Source organism: Fundulus heteroclitus, chromosome 3 (assembly GCF_011125445.2).
Source record: "Fundulus heteroclitus isolate FHET01 chromosome 3, MU-UCD_Fhet_4.1, whole genome shotgun sequence".
NCBI lineage: Eukaryota > Metazoa > Chordata > Actinopteri > Cyprinodontiformes > Fundulidae > Fundulus > Fundulus heteroclitus.
Window position 1 is genome coordinate 7437495 of NC_046363.1, and position 15754 is coordinate 7453248.

The 15754-nt window shown below is 42.5% G+C and overlaps 1 protein-coding gene across 1 annotated transcript in view; it reads right to left on the bottom strand.

Annotated features, from left to right (window-relative positions):
• zfpm2a (zinc finger protein, FOG family member 2a) overlaps positions 1-15754 on the bottom strand; it is a 158346-nt gene that overhangs the window by 46105 nt on the left and 96487 nt on the right. The window contains 1 exon segment of the mRNA XM_012872986.3: positions 12411-12522. Within this exon segment, the coding sequence (XP_012728440.2) occupies positions 12411-12522 (112 nt within the window).

Genomic DNA, 15754 nt, shown 5'->3' on the forward strand with positions numbered 1-15754 from the left:
TTAACCATTTGCTTTTCCATCACGCTGACTGACGCTTTAAACGACCCTCCACCTCAGCGATTCCTCTATCTCTGTCCCTCCATCTTTCTCGCACACGCTCGTCCTCAGAGCGATGAAAACAGCCACCTCCCCCCTTCCGAAAGAAGAAGAAGAAGAGGAAGAAGAAAAAAAAGCATGTGTGGATGTGCAGAAAGGCCCCTCTCCCCGGCTCTCAACTTTTGTCCCTGATTATTTCTGCACACTTCCAACCAACCTTCTCCTGGATCTTTTATCTATGTGTGCCTATGTGCACTTGAGAGAGTGGGGGGTGGGGGTGGGGGGGTCGACTCTGACCAATGGCATCCAACAGCACAGCTTTATCCCAAAGCACACTGACAATGCTTTTCACACCTACTTAAGCGCAGCAGAGATGGGGGCGGCGGGCTGGATCGTGCCCAGGCCTAAAAGCAGGCTGAGGGCCTTTTAGGAGACGCACGGAGAACGGACTCTTTAATTACCGATTCCAGATCCCAAAGCAGATTAAGAAGAAAGTCGCGGGGGCTTATTTTCATATCCGCGGAATTTTTCAATGAATATAAAACGGCCATTGATTATGCCGTTAAGGGAGGGACGTTAAGAAGGGAAATATAAAGTACATATAATCACATTAACTCCCGGTGATTAATGTAATGGAATGTGATCTTTTTTTTTTTCCCCTCCCTTCTCCAGCAGTACTGAAGGCATGCAGTGCTGAGGAGACATGCACCAAATATTAAGAGGAAGCTCCTTAAAACCCACTTCACCAGCTCTGGGATGGAAGACATCGGTAAAACCGGTGCTGAAACACTGCCTCGCAGAAGTGTTCACGCCCCTTAAACTGTTGGGACAGTGTGCGACCTAAGAGAATAACTAATTTGTGATTTTTAAAGCAGAACCCATTTGTGTTCAGCCCCCTTTAATCTGATACCAAAAAATAAACTCAAGTGAGTCCAGCTGCCTTCAGGAGTCATGGAACTCGTAAGCAGAGCTGACCTGTGCGGCGCTATGGGGACTCTGCAGGACCTACAGTGAGCCACACAATAAGTGGAAGAATTCATCCGTCCTCTACAACTTGGATCTTTTAAGGTAAAAGTGCCAAGAAGAGACCCTTTAGGAAGTTCTGTTCAGGGTGTGCCACACGCCACTCTGATCAGATGAAAACAAACCCTCCACATCACCCTGAACGCACCACCCTCACAACAGAACATGGGGGTGGGTGGCAGCATTATGTGTTGGGGGGTGCTTTTCTTTCGCATGGGCAGGGGAGATAATCAGAATGAATGAACAGATGGATGGTGTTAAATACAGGGTAAGACCCTAGGAAAATCTGTAAACGAGTTGGGGCTGAGATTCACCTTCCAGCACGACGTAAATCCTAAACATACGTCTAGAACTACTATAGAAAGGTGTATTCCTGTCATAGGATAGCCCAGTCAAAGCCCAGACCCAAATCTAATTGAATATTTGAGTAATTGAGTAATTAATGTTTTTAGACACCCTCCATACATTCTGAGTTTATTTTGCAAAAAAAGAGCAACATTTTCTGTCTTTAAATTTGCAACTCTAGCAGAGACCCAGATACCCAGAAGTTTGCAGCAGAAGGTCGTTCTACACGTAGGCGGCGAATACAAATGCAGAGGACACTTTTTAAATGTTCATTTATATATAAAAAAAGGTCATTTTTCTTTCCACTTTAAAAACGATGCACTGCTTCATGTTGGTCGGTCTCATACAGTCCCAACACATCACAGTGAGATTTGTGGTTGCAAAATGACAAATAACAAAGAAGTTCAAGAGGAGCGGGGCTCTCTTGAGGAGTGCTGTAACTCACGTGCTTTCCTGCTTTCATGTCAAATCACCGACATCACCGACAAAGCCAGCGGTCAAGACTGAGAGAAGAAACGCTCCCACTTCACTCCTATTTTTTTTTCCTTCTTCACAGGGTGCTTAAAGCAAGCTCTGTGAAGTCCAGGTGCTTCACTCAGATGATTATAATGCCACGAGGGTGCAATACATCACTCTTATTAGCCACACTGGAGCACAATGGTATCATAATTAATGGTCGCAGCAGGATTGAACGCTGCCCTGACATGGAAAAGTGGGCCTACTTAAGCTCTACAAGGCATTTAAATATGCAGAGTGAATGGCACAACCCAAACCCTCCTGCTCTGAGGACAGCCCACACTCATTAGCTTGACACCCTCGGTGGCACTCACACAGGACCGACTGGCTATAGTCTGAGGCAGGCGGGCACGGCACAGACTGCAGAATGGGCCCAGACCGCACCGACAACACGGTAAACGGATATATGAGCAAACAAGAGTGTTGTCCCTCATCAGTGCTCATCATGTGTTTAACATTTCCCCCCCAGTATTGTGGTTTTTGTCTCAGGGCTTAGTGCATACTGAATGCATATGGGCATATATGTGTCAGCGAACAATATGCAGCATCCCTGTAATGTTGTTTGCAGTGAATGCGGTGCGTGCCGTCTAGTGGTTGTGTTATAACGTCTACCACGCAGAAACTGCCAGGATGGTGGGAGAACAATGCACATAAAACGCTGAAGGAGGAAGTGTCTGGAGCTGACGTTCTTCTCACGCCCCATGAATGGAGCAGCAAAGAAAATATCTGGGTTTGCCTGTGTGTGGGTATGCAGCACAGTGAGAAAAGTTCTGTAGAGCCCCCTTACAGTTTTCTTCTGTTTTTGATGTTTTCGTGTCACGCTTTTCAGGAGGAAGACGTTTTTATATGGATCATGGATAACCCCGGTAAACAGAAAATGCAGTTTTCACATTGTGATTCCACTTATTAAAGGAAAAAGCTACTATAACCAACCTGGCCCTATGTGGAGATATAATTGGCACCAATGTTAAATGTGCAATTCACTTTGATTAGCCACATTTATCAGTTAATTTTCACTGAATACACCCAGATCTGATCATTGTCGGATCAATGAAGAAACCACTTTAGTAGAACCCATCTGACAGCATGAGGTAGGCTTAAAGAAGCCTAAAGAAGCAACACATCATGCTCTGATCTTCAGAAACTGAACAACAAATGAGAAATAAAGTCACTGACATCTAGCAGTCTGGAAAGGGTTACAAAGCCATTTTTCAGGCTTTGGAATTTAAGCAAACAATGGTAGGAGGCATCGTCTATGAATAGAAAAACACAGAGCAATGGTGGATCTTCAAGAGTGCATCAACAACTGATCCAGGAGGTCACAGAAGAACCCAGAACAACATCTAAAGATGCCCCAGTTAAGGTCAGCATTTATGATTCAGCAACAAGAAAGAGAGGCTAGGGAAAACTGAAATCCATGGGAGAGTTCCAAGGAAAAACCTCCTGCTGATCAAAAAGAACACCAAGGCCTGTATTACATTTGCCATTGATATCTTTCTGGCATGCATCACGTTCCATCTGGTGTAAACTAACACAGCATTTCAGCTAAGGAACTCTCTACAACCAGTCTAACTTGGTGATTGAAGTGAGATGTTCTTGTACTCCTTTGCATTTTTTGTTACCTGGAAAATCTCAGAATCGAAATAACCAAGAATTTTACTCTTTAGTAGAAAATGCAGAAGATGAATGTGAGCCCATCAGTTTACCACCTTAAGCCCGAGGTCTCTGGAGTTATGCAGCAGGACAATAATCTGAAGCACACCAGTAAAGTCCACCATTGAATGCGCTAAAAAACAAAAGTAAAATGAAGGTTATGGAGCGGTCTAGTCAAAGTCTGGATTTAAATCTAATTGAGATGGTGTGATGTGACAAACATCAAAAAACAAAAAAACCTTTACCCACTTATTACAAATACCTGATGGGTGTAATACACTTTTCACATATGGCCAAGTTGGTTTAAAAAGCTTGTTATTTCTTTAATAAATTAAATCATCCTTTGAACGCTGTATTTTTGTATAAACTCAGATTTTTTTTGTTGGGTATTAAAATTTATTTCATGATGATGAAGCGTGTCAAAAAACAAAAAAAGGAAGAAATCTCTAAGGGGACAAATCCTTTTCAAAACAAAATAAAATGCAACGCATGCATGCATGCCCATCCCGTTCCTTTTTTTAAATTATGTGTGCCCATGTGTGCACGGAGACCCCCTATATGTGAGCACGCGATGGTACGGTTCTCTCAGACGTGGACATTTTAAAACTGCCACCCGCCGTAGTTTTCTTCCTCGTCTCATCCTCATTCAGGAAGCTTTTCAACTCCTCCTAAGTTTCTGGTGTGGAAGCCTCAGCTAAAAGGCACGTTTCTCAGCCAGTGCCAAAAGTCTAAATCAGCGGCCCCTCCTCCACCCGGCTCACTCCAGCCTGACCGTACCGAGTTATCGCGTGGCTCACTGCAATCAATTATTGTTGCAGTGGAATCATTAATAATTTCCAAATGAAAACGATTCTGTTGATCTCTGTTGTCTTTTAATTAAACATAATTAGTCGGCTGCTTGGAGCTGTGGGGCGGAGGTGGGGGGTGGGGGGGGGGGGACTCCTTTAGGGTACAATTTTGTTTTAATACACTGATAATGAAATTTTTACATTGTGTCGGTTGTTTAGTTATTATTCCGTCACACTATTTCGCTATGTTCCCAGATAACAGATAATAACCACGCGTACCTCCTCCTATTCTCCGCAGTCAATCTGAGAGAGCGGGGTTGAACTGAACAATTAAATGCTGAACTGTAAGAGTCCCCTCCTCCCACCGTTTGATGCTGCGCGGCGCAGGGGGAGCTGTACAGGAAACGGTACAGTTGTTAAATTATTTCACGTGTCACCCAATAAAAAAGAAAAATCTCAGAATGTTTTCACACCAAATATGGCGAGGCTTGTTGTTAACATAAATCAAGTCAGGTAGATCCAGACCGGTCAAGCTAGTTCACCGTATGTCTCAGAGGTCTACGGCTGAGGATGGAGCTAATGAAGGAAGGGAAAATGAATGTGAGGAGATGGAGAACATCAAATTACACAAAGACACAGTTACCTAATTCTGCTCTGTCTGGCCTTGTGTAAAACGTTCCCGTCAGGTTGGTGAATTTCTGCACGAACAACAGACTCGGTTGCTCTGGAGACTGTTGGACATGCTGCGTCTCAGTGTGGTCTGGCTTAAGAGGCTTACAGTTGAAAAGTTTGGTTGACCTCCGCATAGCGTCGCATAATGTGCTCGCTGTGAATGAATAGTTTCAAATGGACTCAGGTGTCAGGCAACAATAAGCCATGCACAATGAAGGCTCAATGAATTGACTCATATGTTGGATTTTAGTTCTAAATAGCCAAGCGCTGGGATGAGAGTCTTACAGTGAGATAACCTTAAGTAAAAATATCCTGCATTTTATTTAGCACGGTGTTTAGCCAAAAAAAAACAAAAAAAAAAAACTGTATAGCATTAACTAACTGAATTTTAAAAAAAACAGAAAAGCAAAAAAGTATTTCTAATCCTGTAAAAATGATGTAATATTTTCACTATCACAGTTGATAAAATGTTTTCTTTAGTATTTATTAATGCTTATTTGGATCTTCATACATTGACTTAAGCAACAAAGTAGAATTAACACCTAATAACTATAGTAGTTTTCTAGTAAACATGCTTACCGTACTGAATTGTCATTGTTCTGCTCTTTATAAAGTAAAAACAAGTTGTTATTAGCTGGTTTAATTAGTCAGTTATTCAGGCTAAGGGAACAGGTAGCCAGCCAGGTTCATCTTGTAGTTTTAAAAGCTACCTTAAAGTTGCAGTAGGTAACTTTTGTAAAAATTGACTTTTTACATATTTGTTAAAAGCTTTCCCTATGTTCTGACAGTAAAATATAAGACAGATAATCTGTGAAGAAAATCAGGCTCATCTGATTCCTCACAGCGGTCTTACCGCCATTTGCAGAAATACACCGCTCCCGGTCGGAAACAACCAATCAGAGCCAGGAGGAATGTTTGGCTCTGATTGGTTCTTAGCAGTGTCAATCACTCTTGTGTGCACTGCTCACATCCCCTCCCCTGCCCAGAGCTACCAACATCCAAGCTCAAGATTGCATGCAGTTGTGTGGAAAAGAGGCAGATAAACAACCTGCTTTACTTGAAAACTGCACCTGCTCAGAAAAAAAAGACAAGTAAACATTGGAGGAGCACAGCTGGCTCCGCTGTGGGGGAGGAGCTACGGAGGGAGGGTTGCAGCGCAGTGGCTAGCAGGGGGGGAGGAACCTGCAAGGTAGGCTCGTTCAAATGTTCCACAGCTTTCTAAGAACTCCCTACTGCAGCTTTAATAAGAGCATAGACAGACTCATTTACATTTCACTCCATGAAATGTTTTTTTTTAATGTTCTTTTTCCTCAAACATACAAACTTATCTTTCTTTCACAAGAGGAAAAAGTATGGTCGCTTTCTTTCAGCCAGCTGACTGCCATGGTGGGGCAGGAGCAGCTATGCATCAATTTCCTTCTTACAGTGAGAGGAACTCCAGTCTGGTGGCAGTGCCAGGGGGGCTGAGAGAGGGCTGTGGCCACCCCTGTAAATCTTTTTGGACCACCTCTGGCACTTTTACATGCATAATATTTGTCATATTTGAATTTATTCCACAAAGACAGTCAGCTACTCCACTGTGAAACAAAATCTTAAATGTATTTTAAAAATGGCTGCATGGACACATACATGAACATACTGTTCCTTTATTCCTTTTTTCCTCTCTAAACTTTTCTATTTATGCCTAATGTGTATACGCTGTCAGCACTTCAAACCGTAGTCAGATTGTTTGTGCACACAATCTTGGTCAATAAAGCTGATTCTTATTTAAGAGATGAAAGGACAACCTCTGATGACATGAAACCTTCAATTATTTATTTAATTAGATTAATATGCTTTCTCTTATGGTTCTATGCAGTGCCCCTCTTTAAATGCCTTTGATGGACGCTGCTATGAGATGCCAGGATCACACATTTAGGACAAAAATTAGCAAAGTTACTGGATTTTCACTTAAGAAAACTACAGAGGGTTAAGATTTTTTTTCAGGTTTTATCATAGCAACATAGCTGAAGACAGCAATGTAAGTAAACTTTTTCTTGATTTTTAGTGCCATCCACCTAGCCGCCCCCCATAAATCTGTGTGATTAATTGTATGAACGGTGTGGTGAAATATTTTGCTGTTTTTAAACCATAACTTTTTATAACGGAACATTTAAAAACGAGAGCTGTTTTGTCGAAACAGAATCCGGGTTTGCTCAAATAGGCTCAAAAACTCCGACCAGACAGGTTTGCGGCATTTGAACCGCTCACTTAGTCAACTAGCAGGTGTTAGATTAAAAAGAAAAAAATCTAAGTGTGAGTGAATTTGTTTTCTCTGTTAAGTCTTCCCTGCTCTCCAGCTGCAGTGTTTATCGTCCTGTTGTTTATCTGTACAGAAAATTCTCCACCCGTTTCTCCCTGTCTGCCTGCCTGTCTGTCATCCTCTCCCTCGCTCCGCGGTCTCCGGTGTTACTGTAACATATAATTACTCCGCAGACTTGCCGCCTGTTTCTATAACTTCTGAGGTTCAAAGAGACTGTCGGAGTGTGGAGGAGAGAGCATTGTGGGAGTTCCAGGTGGATTTCTTGATAATGAGTTAGCACAGTGGTGGAGTTGAGAGTTTTAGTAATGGCTGGCTGCTAAGGCTCTTCCTGGGAGTTTAATGTAAAACAAACAGGGCCATGCTGACAGCCTGGGAAAAATAGATATTGCTCCTTTGCCTATTTCCACTGCAGGGCTCTTGCTGCCCGTCGCTGGAGGACAGGGAATGTAAGAATACTTCTATTTGAAAAAAAATAAATCTCTTTAAATCAATATCTAGTACATTCTTTAAGCTTGTCTTTGCCTGTTTCTCTGAAAGAATTTTTTTTAATCAAACTTGGATGCTGAAGATGCAAAAAAATCTTCCAAGCCAACAAACTCAGTGCCACTTCCACATTTTGTTTTGTTTTACAGACTTATTCTAAAAGCGATCTGAGCTGTTTCCTTGGGGGAAAAATTAACAAAACATAGTTCATATGGACAAACTCTAAGAATGTTTTCAGACAACTTTGTAAAGTAAAAAAAACAAAAAAAAAAACACGGAGCATACAGAAGGACTCACAGGCTTAATACTGCATTATGTTGAACCACCTTTGGCAGCAATTACTGCCTACCGACTCTTAACAGCCAACTAAACCAAGCCCAGGTGGATGTAAAGAGTCTGTAAGCCACCACTTTTAGGTCCTTCCACATATCCTCAAATGAATTAAAATCTGGACTCTAAGGTCAATCCAAGTCATTTACAGCCCGCTACTGAAGCTACCCCTTTGGTTTCTCGGCTGTGTGCTTTGGTTCATTGTCATGATGAAAGAAGAATTGCTAACTTAGTGTCTCTGAGATCCATTGTCTGTAAAAATGAGTCTGTAACATGACAGAATGAGAATAAAAGTAAAGGGATCCTATAAACCCCAGTTCTACCGGCTTATTTTGGCCGTGCACCGCTCGGCTCCACCCACTTGCAGGTGTTTCAGGGCCAGTCCTGCTCAGGAGCAGGGGTCAAACCCAGCGGATTGGAGCCGAGCTGGGCGGGCCAAAGCGAGTAGGGACGGTGGACCTGGGATTATATATTCTGGTGGCACTGTAGTATTAGCTCAGCTTGTTTTAGAGCTGAAGATAATGACAAGCTTATATGAAACGGGACACCCTGGAGGCTAAATATAGGGTCGATTTGATCTTACAGTGAAACTTATTCTGATATCTAAATGTTTTGTACCTCTATTGAAGTTAGAAATGCAAACCTATTTCAGTCAAGGTAAAAACTAGGTAAAATGGGCTGAGATTGAATTTAGAAGCTTCAGGTGAGAACCAAACCAGCTAAGCTAGCCAGCTGAATATCTAAGCAGGATCAGGGTTTTATGTGATCCAGACACGGTTTTAATGTCCTTCCTATAGAGTCACTGACTCTTTTGTTATTTTTTATAAAGAATGTAAAGTCCGTTCCTCATCTGCCTCGAGACCTCCTGTCCTCGTTAATGATGACACGGATGTGCTGCCACCGGATCAGAGACAAGTACGTAGTTCTGGCTGAAAATGATGAGTTTTTCTGAAGCGCTGGCATTTCTCTTTTATGAAAATGAATATGAACTGAAATATGTTTTCAGACTTAACAGTTATATCCCAACTTTAAGCTCTCAAATACACAAAACAGAGAAACCCATACTATTACCGCATTATCAAAAGTGAAAACAGAATGACATGAGTTCATTCATCCTGAATCAAATAAAGCTGTTTTCCACTTTCTATTTGGGCTTGCAGGCATTGCTGCATGTTTTACAGTAGCCCTTAAAGAATCTTAATTGGCGATCTACATTTATAGCTCTAATTCAGGGCATCAATTTAATAGCCTCCTCTTAAAATGGGGTTAACATGCAACCTCAATGTTGAATTCAGGTCTGCTGTTCGGTGCGGCAACACCCCTGAACCTATCTGCTCGATCCGACAAGTTCTCGGGACTGAGCAGAAAAGCCGAAATCACAGGACAGAACGGCCACCACAAGGCTAAGAGCCACTCAAACCAGTCACCGCTCTTCATTTAGATATTCTCTCTCCGAAGACTCACGCTGGCAAACATCCAAAGTGAAGTGCTACTATCTTTGCAGGCAGCCTTAAAGAAAACTGCGACCAGCAAAACGTGAGCCAGAACATATTCTGTAAGCAAACTGTGCGTTGAGATATTCACTGTTTTCCATAAATAACGCATCTCTGGGAGCAATGAAGCAGCCCACAGAAGTGAAGCACCGCAGTGAAGATATAAACAATCCGGGTATAAAGTTAGTCCCCGACAGACTCTGGGAAGGTTTTTTTTTTTTTCCTTTTCCCCTCCTCAAGTCGAGCCACGCTGCTCTCGATATGAAAAAACCCAATTCCATCTCAACTTCAAAACTGAAGCAAAAAAAAAAAGGACCAAAATTCAATACAGAACCTGACAAAGATTTGAGAGTTTCGGCACTCTGGCCGGCGCTCGCTTTTCAATGTCACCTCCGGAGGGGGTGCGCAGACATATAGATTGGAATATTTAAAAGAAGCCGATGGAGAAGAATGAGCGGCATAAACCGAGTCATAGTCTGGATGCAAGAGTCAAACGCCAGGCCGGCATCAAACGGCTTCAACACTTTCAGAACTTCACTCCCGAGTCCGCGTGGAAAAAAATATGTTAGCCGAGAGCAAAAAGGTGCACCAATCTTTGCAAAGAAAGAAAAAAAAAAAAATCAGAAACGAGAGAAACCGGCACAGAGTGAATTTATGCAACACTTAATGGCAAAATTGTTGCAAAGCTGTTTAAGTCTAGTAAGGAACTGCAACTATTTGATATCAGAAGGTCTCCAAATATCTTACAGCATCTTATTTTCTATTCATCAAGGCCCTTATTTAAAGCATTATAATTTAAAGTGTGAACCATTACATAAGTACATAAAAATTATGCAGAGACACTGCCTGGAAAACCCTTTTTTTCTGAGATTTAAATCAATTTTTTTTGCACGAAACATTTTATCCGTGATCATTCAGATTTACCAGTGGGCAAGCAAGCCCTGATTCTTGCGGAGGACTTACTTAGGCTAATGAACTCATACGGTACAAAACAGAACAACTCTCACCAGGGCTCGTCTGGAGATCTTACTGTGTTTAATTTAATAAGGTCAAGCTCGCAGTGACAAACAAAGGAACTGCCAGCAATACCCAGCCGAGGTGATGATGCTCGCCTGCATTGTGTGTGATCTTATCTCCGGGATACATGTACCAAGACTGGCAATTGTAAATGCGCCGCAGTTGGGGGAGAAGAAAAAAGTGCAAAATCCTGTTATTGGCCTTTTATTGTTTCGTACAGTCGGCCTCTGTGCACCGAGATTAGACGATCTTAAAAGAAGTGCATAATCTTCTTTAACAGCTTATCAAAACTTTAATGATTTGGTGATAAAGAGCACAAAGTTAAGTAGCCGGTTAAGAGGATAACTCCCCAGTGCAGTCTAGTGATTAGTAGATGAGAATTGGGAGACTGAAAATCCGGGTTGCAAATCCCACTCCTGCCACTTATTCACTTTGAGGGAGAAGAAGCTCCGTTTCAGCTTTGGGGGGGTATTGTCACGGGGTAATCATTTCTGAAAAGTGATAAATGGAGCCCTTTTCCTTCACCCCTTTGGGATCCGATGCTCAACTTTATTTACGTATTTATTGTGCAGTGTCTCTGCTTAGCGCCCATCACGACCCACTTAATATTATATTTGCTGAAGCCTCTTGCTTTCATGAGAAGAGAGGTCTAGAGACTGTTGTGGCTGTTCTCTGTAGACTTTCAGTATTTTACAAAAAAACATCTGCATCTCCCTGAGTTCTTCACACGGCATTGGATGATATGAGATTCTGAGTGTATGATAATATTGAGTAGAGGTAACATGGTTTCACTGCATTATAAGGCCAAAAAAAAAAACCAAAAACACAACACAGTTTGATCTAAAGTGAGTTTTCAAAACAGCTTGCTAACTCCGGTTTGAAAACCCGTTGTAAATGGGCTCTTCTTTAGTTATTGTACCTTGAGAGTGTGAAAAAAAGAATCTGAATTGATATTTTTTTGGAAGTATGACAGAAACACAGAAGCCAGCAACATGTAAGGCAGGTGCAGCAAAGCTAATGAAAACTCAGGCCCTTTCTCCGTCATCTAATTAGGATTTTAAACTGGCATGATGGATAAATTCAGCAGTTTTCAAGCCGTACTCTAAAAAAAAAATACAAAAAAAAACTTGGTGTGCTCTCAGACCAGTAACCATCACATGCCTTCTCATCCCTTTACTGTGCTGCAGAGTTTTAATGAGGGCTTTACTAAAATGTTTTTGCACCGTATATCTCCTATTTACATGTAAAAATCAAAGATGTTTTTTTTCTTCTTCTCCAAAACACACATTAGTATAAATCCTTGACTTTTGTGGGCTTTATGAGTTACTTTGATTTATAATAGATACGCAGCTTTGCTCTGGGAGCAAATGAACCCTTCTCCTCTTAAGCTTCCCTCGCTATCTACCCCTGCGATAGCGATTCACTAAGTATAACTGAGAAAAGGGGCATTAATTACCTTTTGAGATCTAAAGACCATTAACTTTGTGTGTCAAGTGATGTTTCTCAGTTCCTAATCAGAGTTTTAGCGATATATAAATGACCTTTTGGATGAGAAACACAGATACGGAGGCTGAAGCGGCTCCGTGCGTGTCCTCGCGCCGCTGCGATTACGCGTGGATGTTTGTGACTTTGAGGAGCGAGGAGAGCGAGAGAAAGAGAGGAGGCAAAGCAAAGGCAGGAGAGGAAGAGTTTCGGATTGTGGCACGGCGAGGTGAGGGGGAGATAACGGGAACGCCGCAGCTGCTCGCTTACCTTTGCTGTACACCACGCAGTTGTTTTTGTTGTCTTCTGCTCCCTGCCAAGTCACATCCAGCAGCCACCTGGGGCCGGCGCTCAGCACCACCGGGACCGTGCTCTTCGTCTTCTGGTCGAGGACAGATAACAGACACTAATCATTTGCTTATTTTGGTGATTAAACAAATATTAATAGGCACCGAGTTACGCTTTTGAGTTCCCTGAATGGCCGTAAAGAGACAATTTCAGGAGCTAAACAGCATGCAACTCTAGTCCAGTGAGAAAATGCAAAACACCATGGACGGTTGTGTGTGTGTGTGTGTGTGTGTGTGTGTGTGTGTGTGTGTGTGTGCGTGTGTGTTTGTGTATCTGTGTGTGTTTCTGTGCACGTGCCCGCCTCCAGACAAAAGCTTCCAAAAGGGTTGGAATGATGATAAATGAGTGCAAGAGGAAGAGCAAAAGGAGAAAGTGAACTTGATGATCCAGCATCAGATGCTCCAGATTAGCAGGAATGCACCAGGTGTCCGGTAATCACACACACACACACACACACGCACACACACACACACACACACACACACACACACACACACACACACACACACACACACACACACACACACACACAAAAGCAGGAGAAAAAGAAGGAAAATAAATAGGATGGTGACTTTCAGAGAGAAGGAAGTGAGTGTTCTACAGTGAACTTTGGGCACATTGTGCCGCGCTATCGCCGGGATCTCACTATTTCCTGAAACAAGCGGGGGAGAATTTAAAGAATCAGTATCCATTTCAAAGGGCGATTGAGGTTAGGGTTTTTATAATATGCCGGAAAAATTATTCTGAATGTGTAAGGTCGTTTTTCTTCCTGGTCAGAGGTCAAATGTGGACTTTTTTTCTTCTTCTAAAAAGGAGAAAAGAAAAGCCAGCGAGATAGAGAACTCCGCTGTAATAGATTCCCGTGCCGCGGTGTCACCAGATTGTTTCTCCGTTCTGTTTTACAATTGCTCGCAAACATATTCAGACCCCTTGAACGTTTCCGCATGTCGTCGCATTACAATGGCAAATGTCTTTATTTTTTTATTTGCCATTACAATAACAGACAGACACAGAGTAGTGCATGATAAAAAATACACATGTTTGTCCGATTTTAAAATATTGTATTTAGCTCAATACTTTGAAGGACCACCTTCTCTTGTGCTTTTCGTTTTCTTTTTGCACGTTCCACCTAATTCTCACAAATGTAGGGGCGGGAAATGGTTTTCTTTCCAAAATAGCTCAAGCTCAGTCAGATTGGATGCCTGCAAACATCTGTTTTGAAATCTAGCCCGAGTGGATCTGGACTTTTTCTGATCAACAACATATACGTTGATCTAAAACAAAATGAGTCCAACGTTTGATTCAGGTGTTTGATTCTGCAGAAGTCTAGTTATGAACCATTCAAGAAAAACATCCCCTCAGCATGATGCTGCCCTGACCATGTGTCACTGTTGGTTTCTATCCCATGAAGCCTTTATTTTGTAGGCCAAGAAAATCACCTTTAGCTCATCTGACCACAGCACATTGGTCCACATGTTAGCAGTGTTCCTTATTAAACTCTGGCCTTCTGCGCCTCCATAGAAGCGGGATGAGTTGTGCTGTGCACGACTAGCTGTTGTCCTCTCCATTCTTCTCCCTGAGCGGCAGATCTCTCTGATTCGAGACGACGGACTGAACAGCGCTCACTAGGATGTTCGAATCTGGGAATATTGCATTACATCCAAACCTCGCTTTCTACATCTCCACAAGTTTAACTTTGACCATGCAATGTTCTTTGGCCATCACGAAGTTTCAAATTAAAAGTCTATTTTCCAAGATAGCAACTGTTCTATTACAAGTTTAAACGAACAAATTCAAATAAGTAATAAAAATTAAAAACTACTAATGAGATTTGTTTTAAAAAACTGACACAAACTAAAGTCTGTATTCCCTTAGGAAATCCTGGACATTATGGATTACGGCAATATGTTGATTGAAAAGTCCGGTTTGCAGCGTCGTTTGAAAGCGAGATTATGTTTGAGTACAACCAGATAACCAGACATTAAAAAAAAACAAAAACTCAAATCACGGTGAACCCTCTGAACTGCCTGTCAGGCCACAGATTGTCTGTCTTGTTGAGTTTTAAAGCCTACCTTCATCGGTTGTTTATGTTTTCTGTTCCTCTGCACATTATTGACACCGTTTTATTGCCCAGCGCTATCCAGGGCTGTCAGACTAAAGGAGGCTGAACGCAAACAGCACAGGGCTCTTTCCGAAAGGGGTATGAACACTTTAGCCCGTAGCTCTAATTCACGGAGGAGTTTCCTCCTTTTCTTAGCATAAAACCAAGCCGCGGCGGTATCAGGGAGAAGATATGGATTGGTAACCCATTACTCACAGTGTCGGCCTTCACAGACCACTACCTTCAAACTGTGTTACCTACCCATCCCTCTCTTTATTAAGACGCTACAGAAATAGCTTAGCTAAGAGAAAGCGGCTTGCGTGTGCAAAGCTCAACAATTTGTTTCTTTTTTTCATTCCGTCTGAGCGAGCCGGGGACAGGACACTGTCCATTTGACTAATGCAACAGAAAAAACACCGGCCCTATTCCGGCGCTTTTCACTTACTTCTCCCCCGCAGAAGGCAACAACCTTCAAGGATAAATGCAAATGTCACTTGAGCATGTTAAAGGTCTGAATTGGCACAGATATGCACAAGAGATGAGCAGAGTGCTCCGGCAGTGCCCCCTCCTCCTCCCACTCCTACACCCACCCGTGTCTCTTTCTATGAACTCTGTTGAGTCGGAGGCTGGAGGACAGATTTCCTCCCCCCCCCCACCCCCACCCCCCTCTATTTGAAGAGAATCATTTACCAAAAAGCAAATACCGCTCCTGGGGCTGATAGCAATCTGATCTGTGGGCAAAAATTAAAAGAACAGTGAGAAACCAGGACCTATATTAAGTCTTTATATATAACCCTGCGTGCTGGCAAGGCAGAACGCCAAATTGATCAAACACAGACAGTAAATTGTGTCTGTTGATATTCTTAATACTTCTCCTGGCATCTTCTTATCCTGTGCTGGCAGCAGATGAGAGGCAGAGAGAGGAGGAGGAGGTGTGTGTGTGTGTGTGGGGGGGGACCTCTGTAATTTAAGTCATCCACAATTTCACATTTCAAATTAGCCTCACAATAAAGTCTTCTATCTCCCTAACCTGAAAATCTCACACCCCTGTCAAAGGAGCAGAGCAGACCGGCCGATTGTTGCCAGGACGACTATCTGAAATGGGAATCAGATTAACCCTTTCTCAGATCTCCAGACTGGAGCCATCTCTTATTCAGGCGGCGAG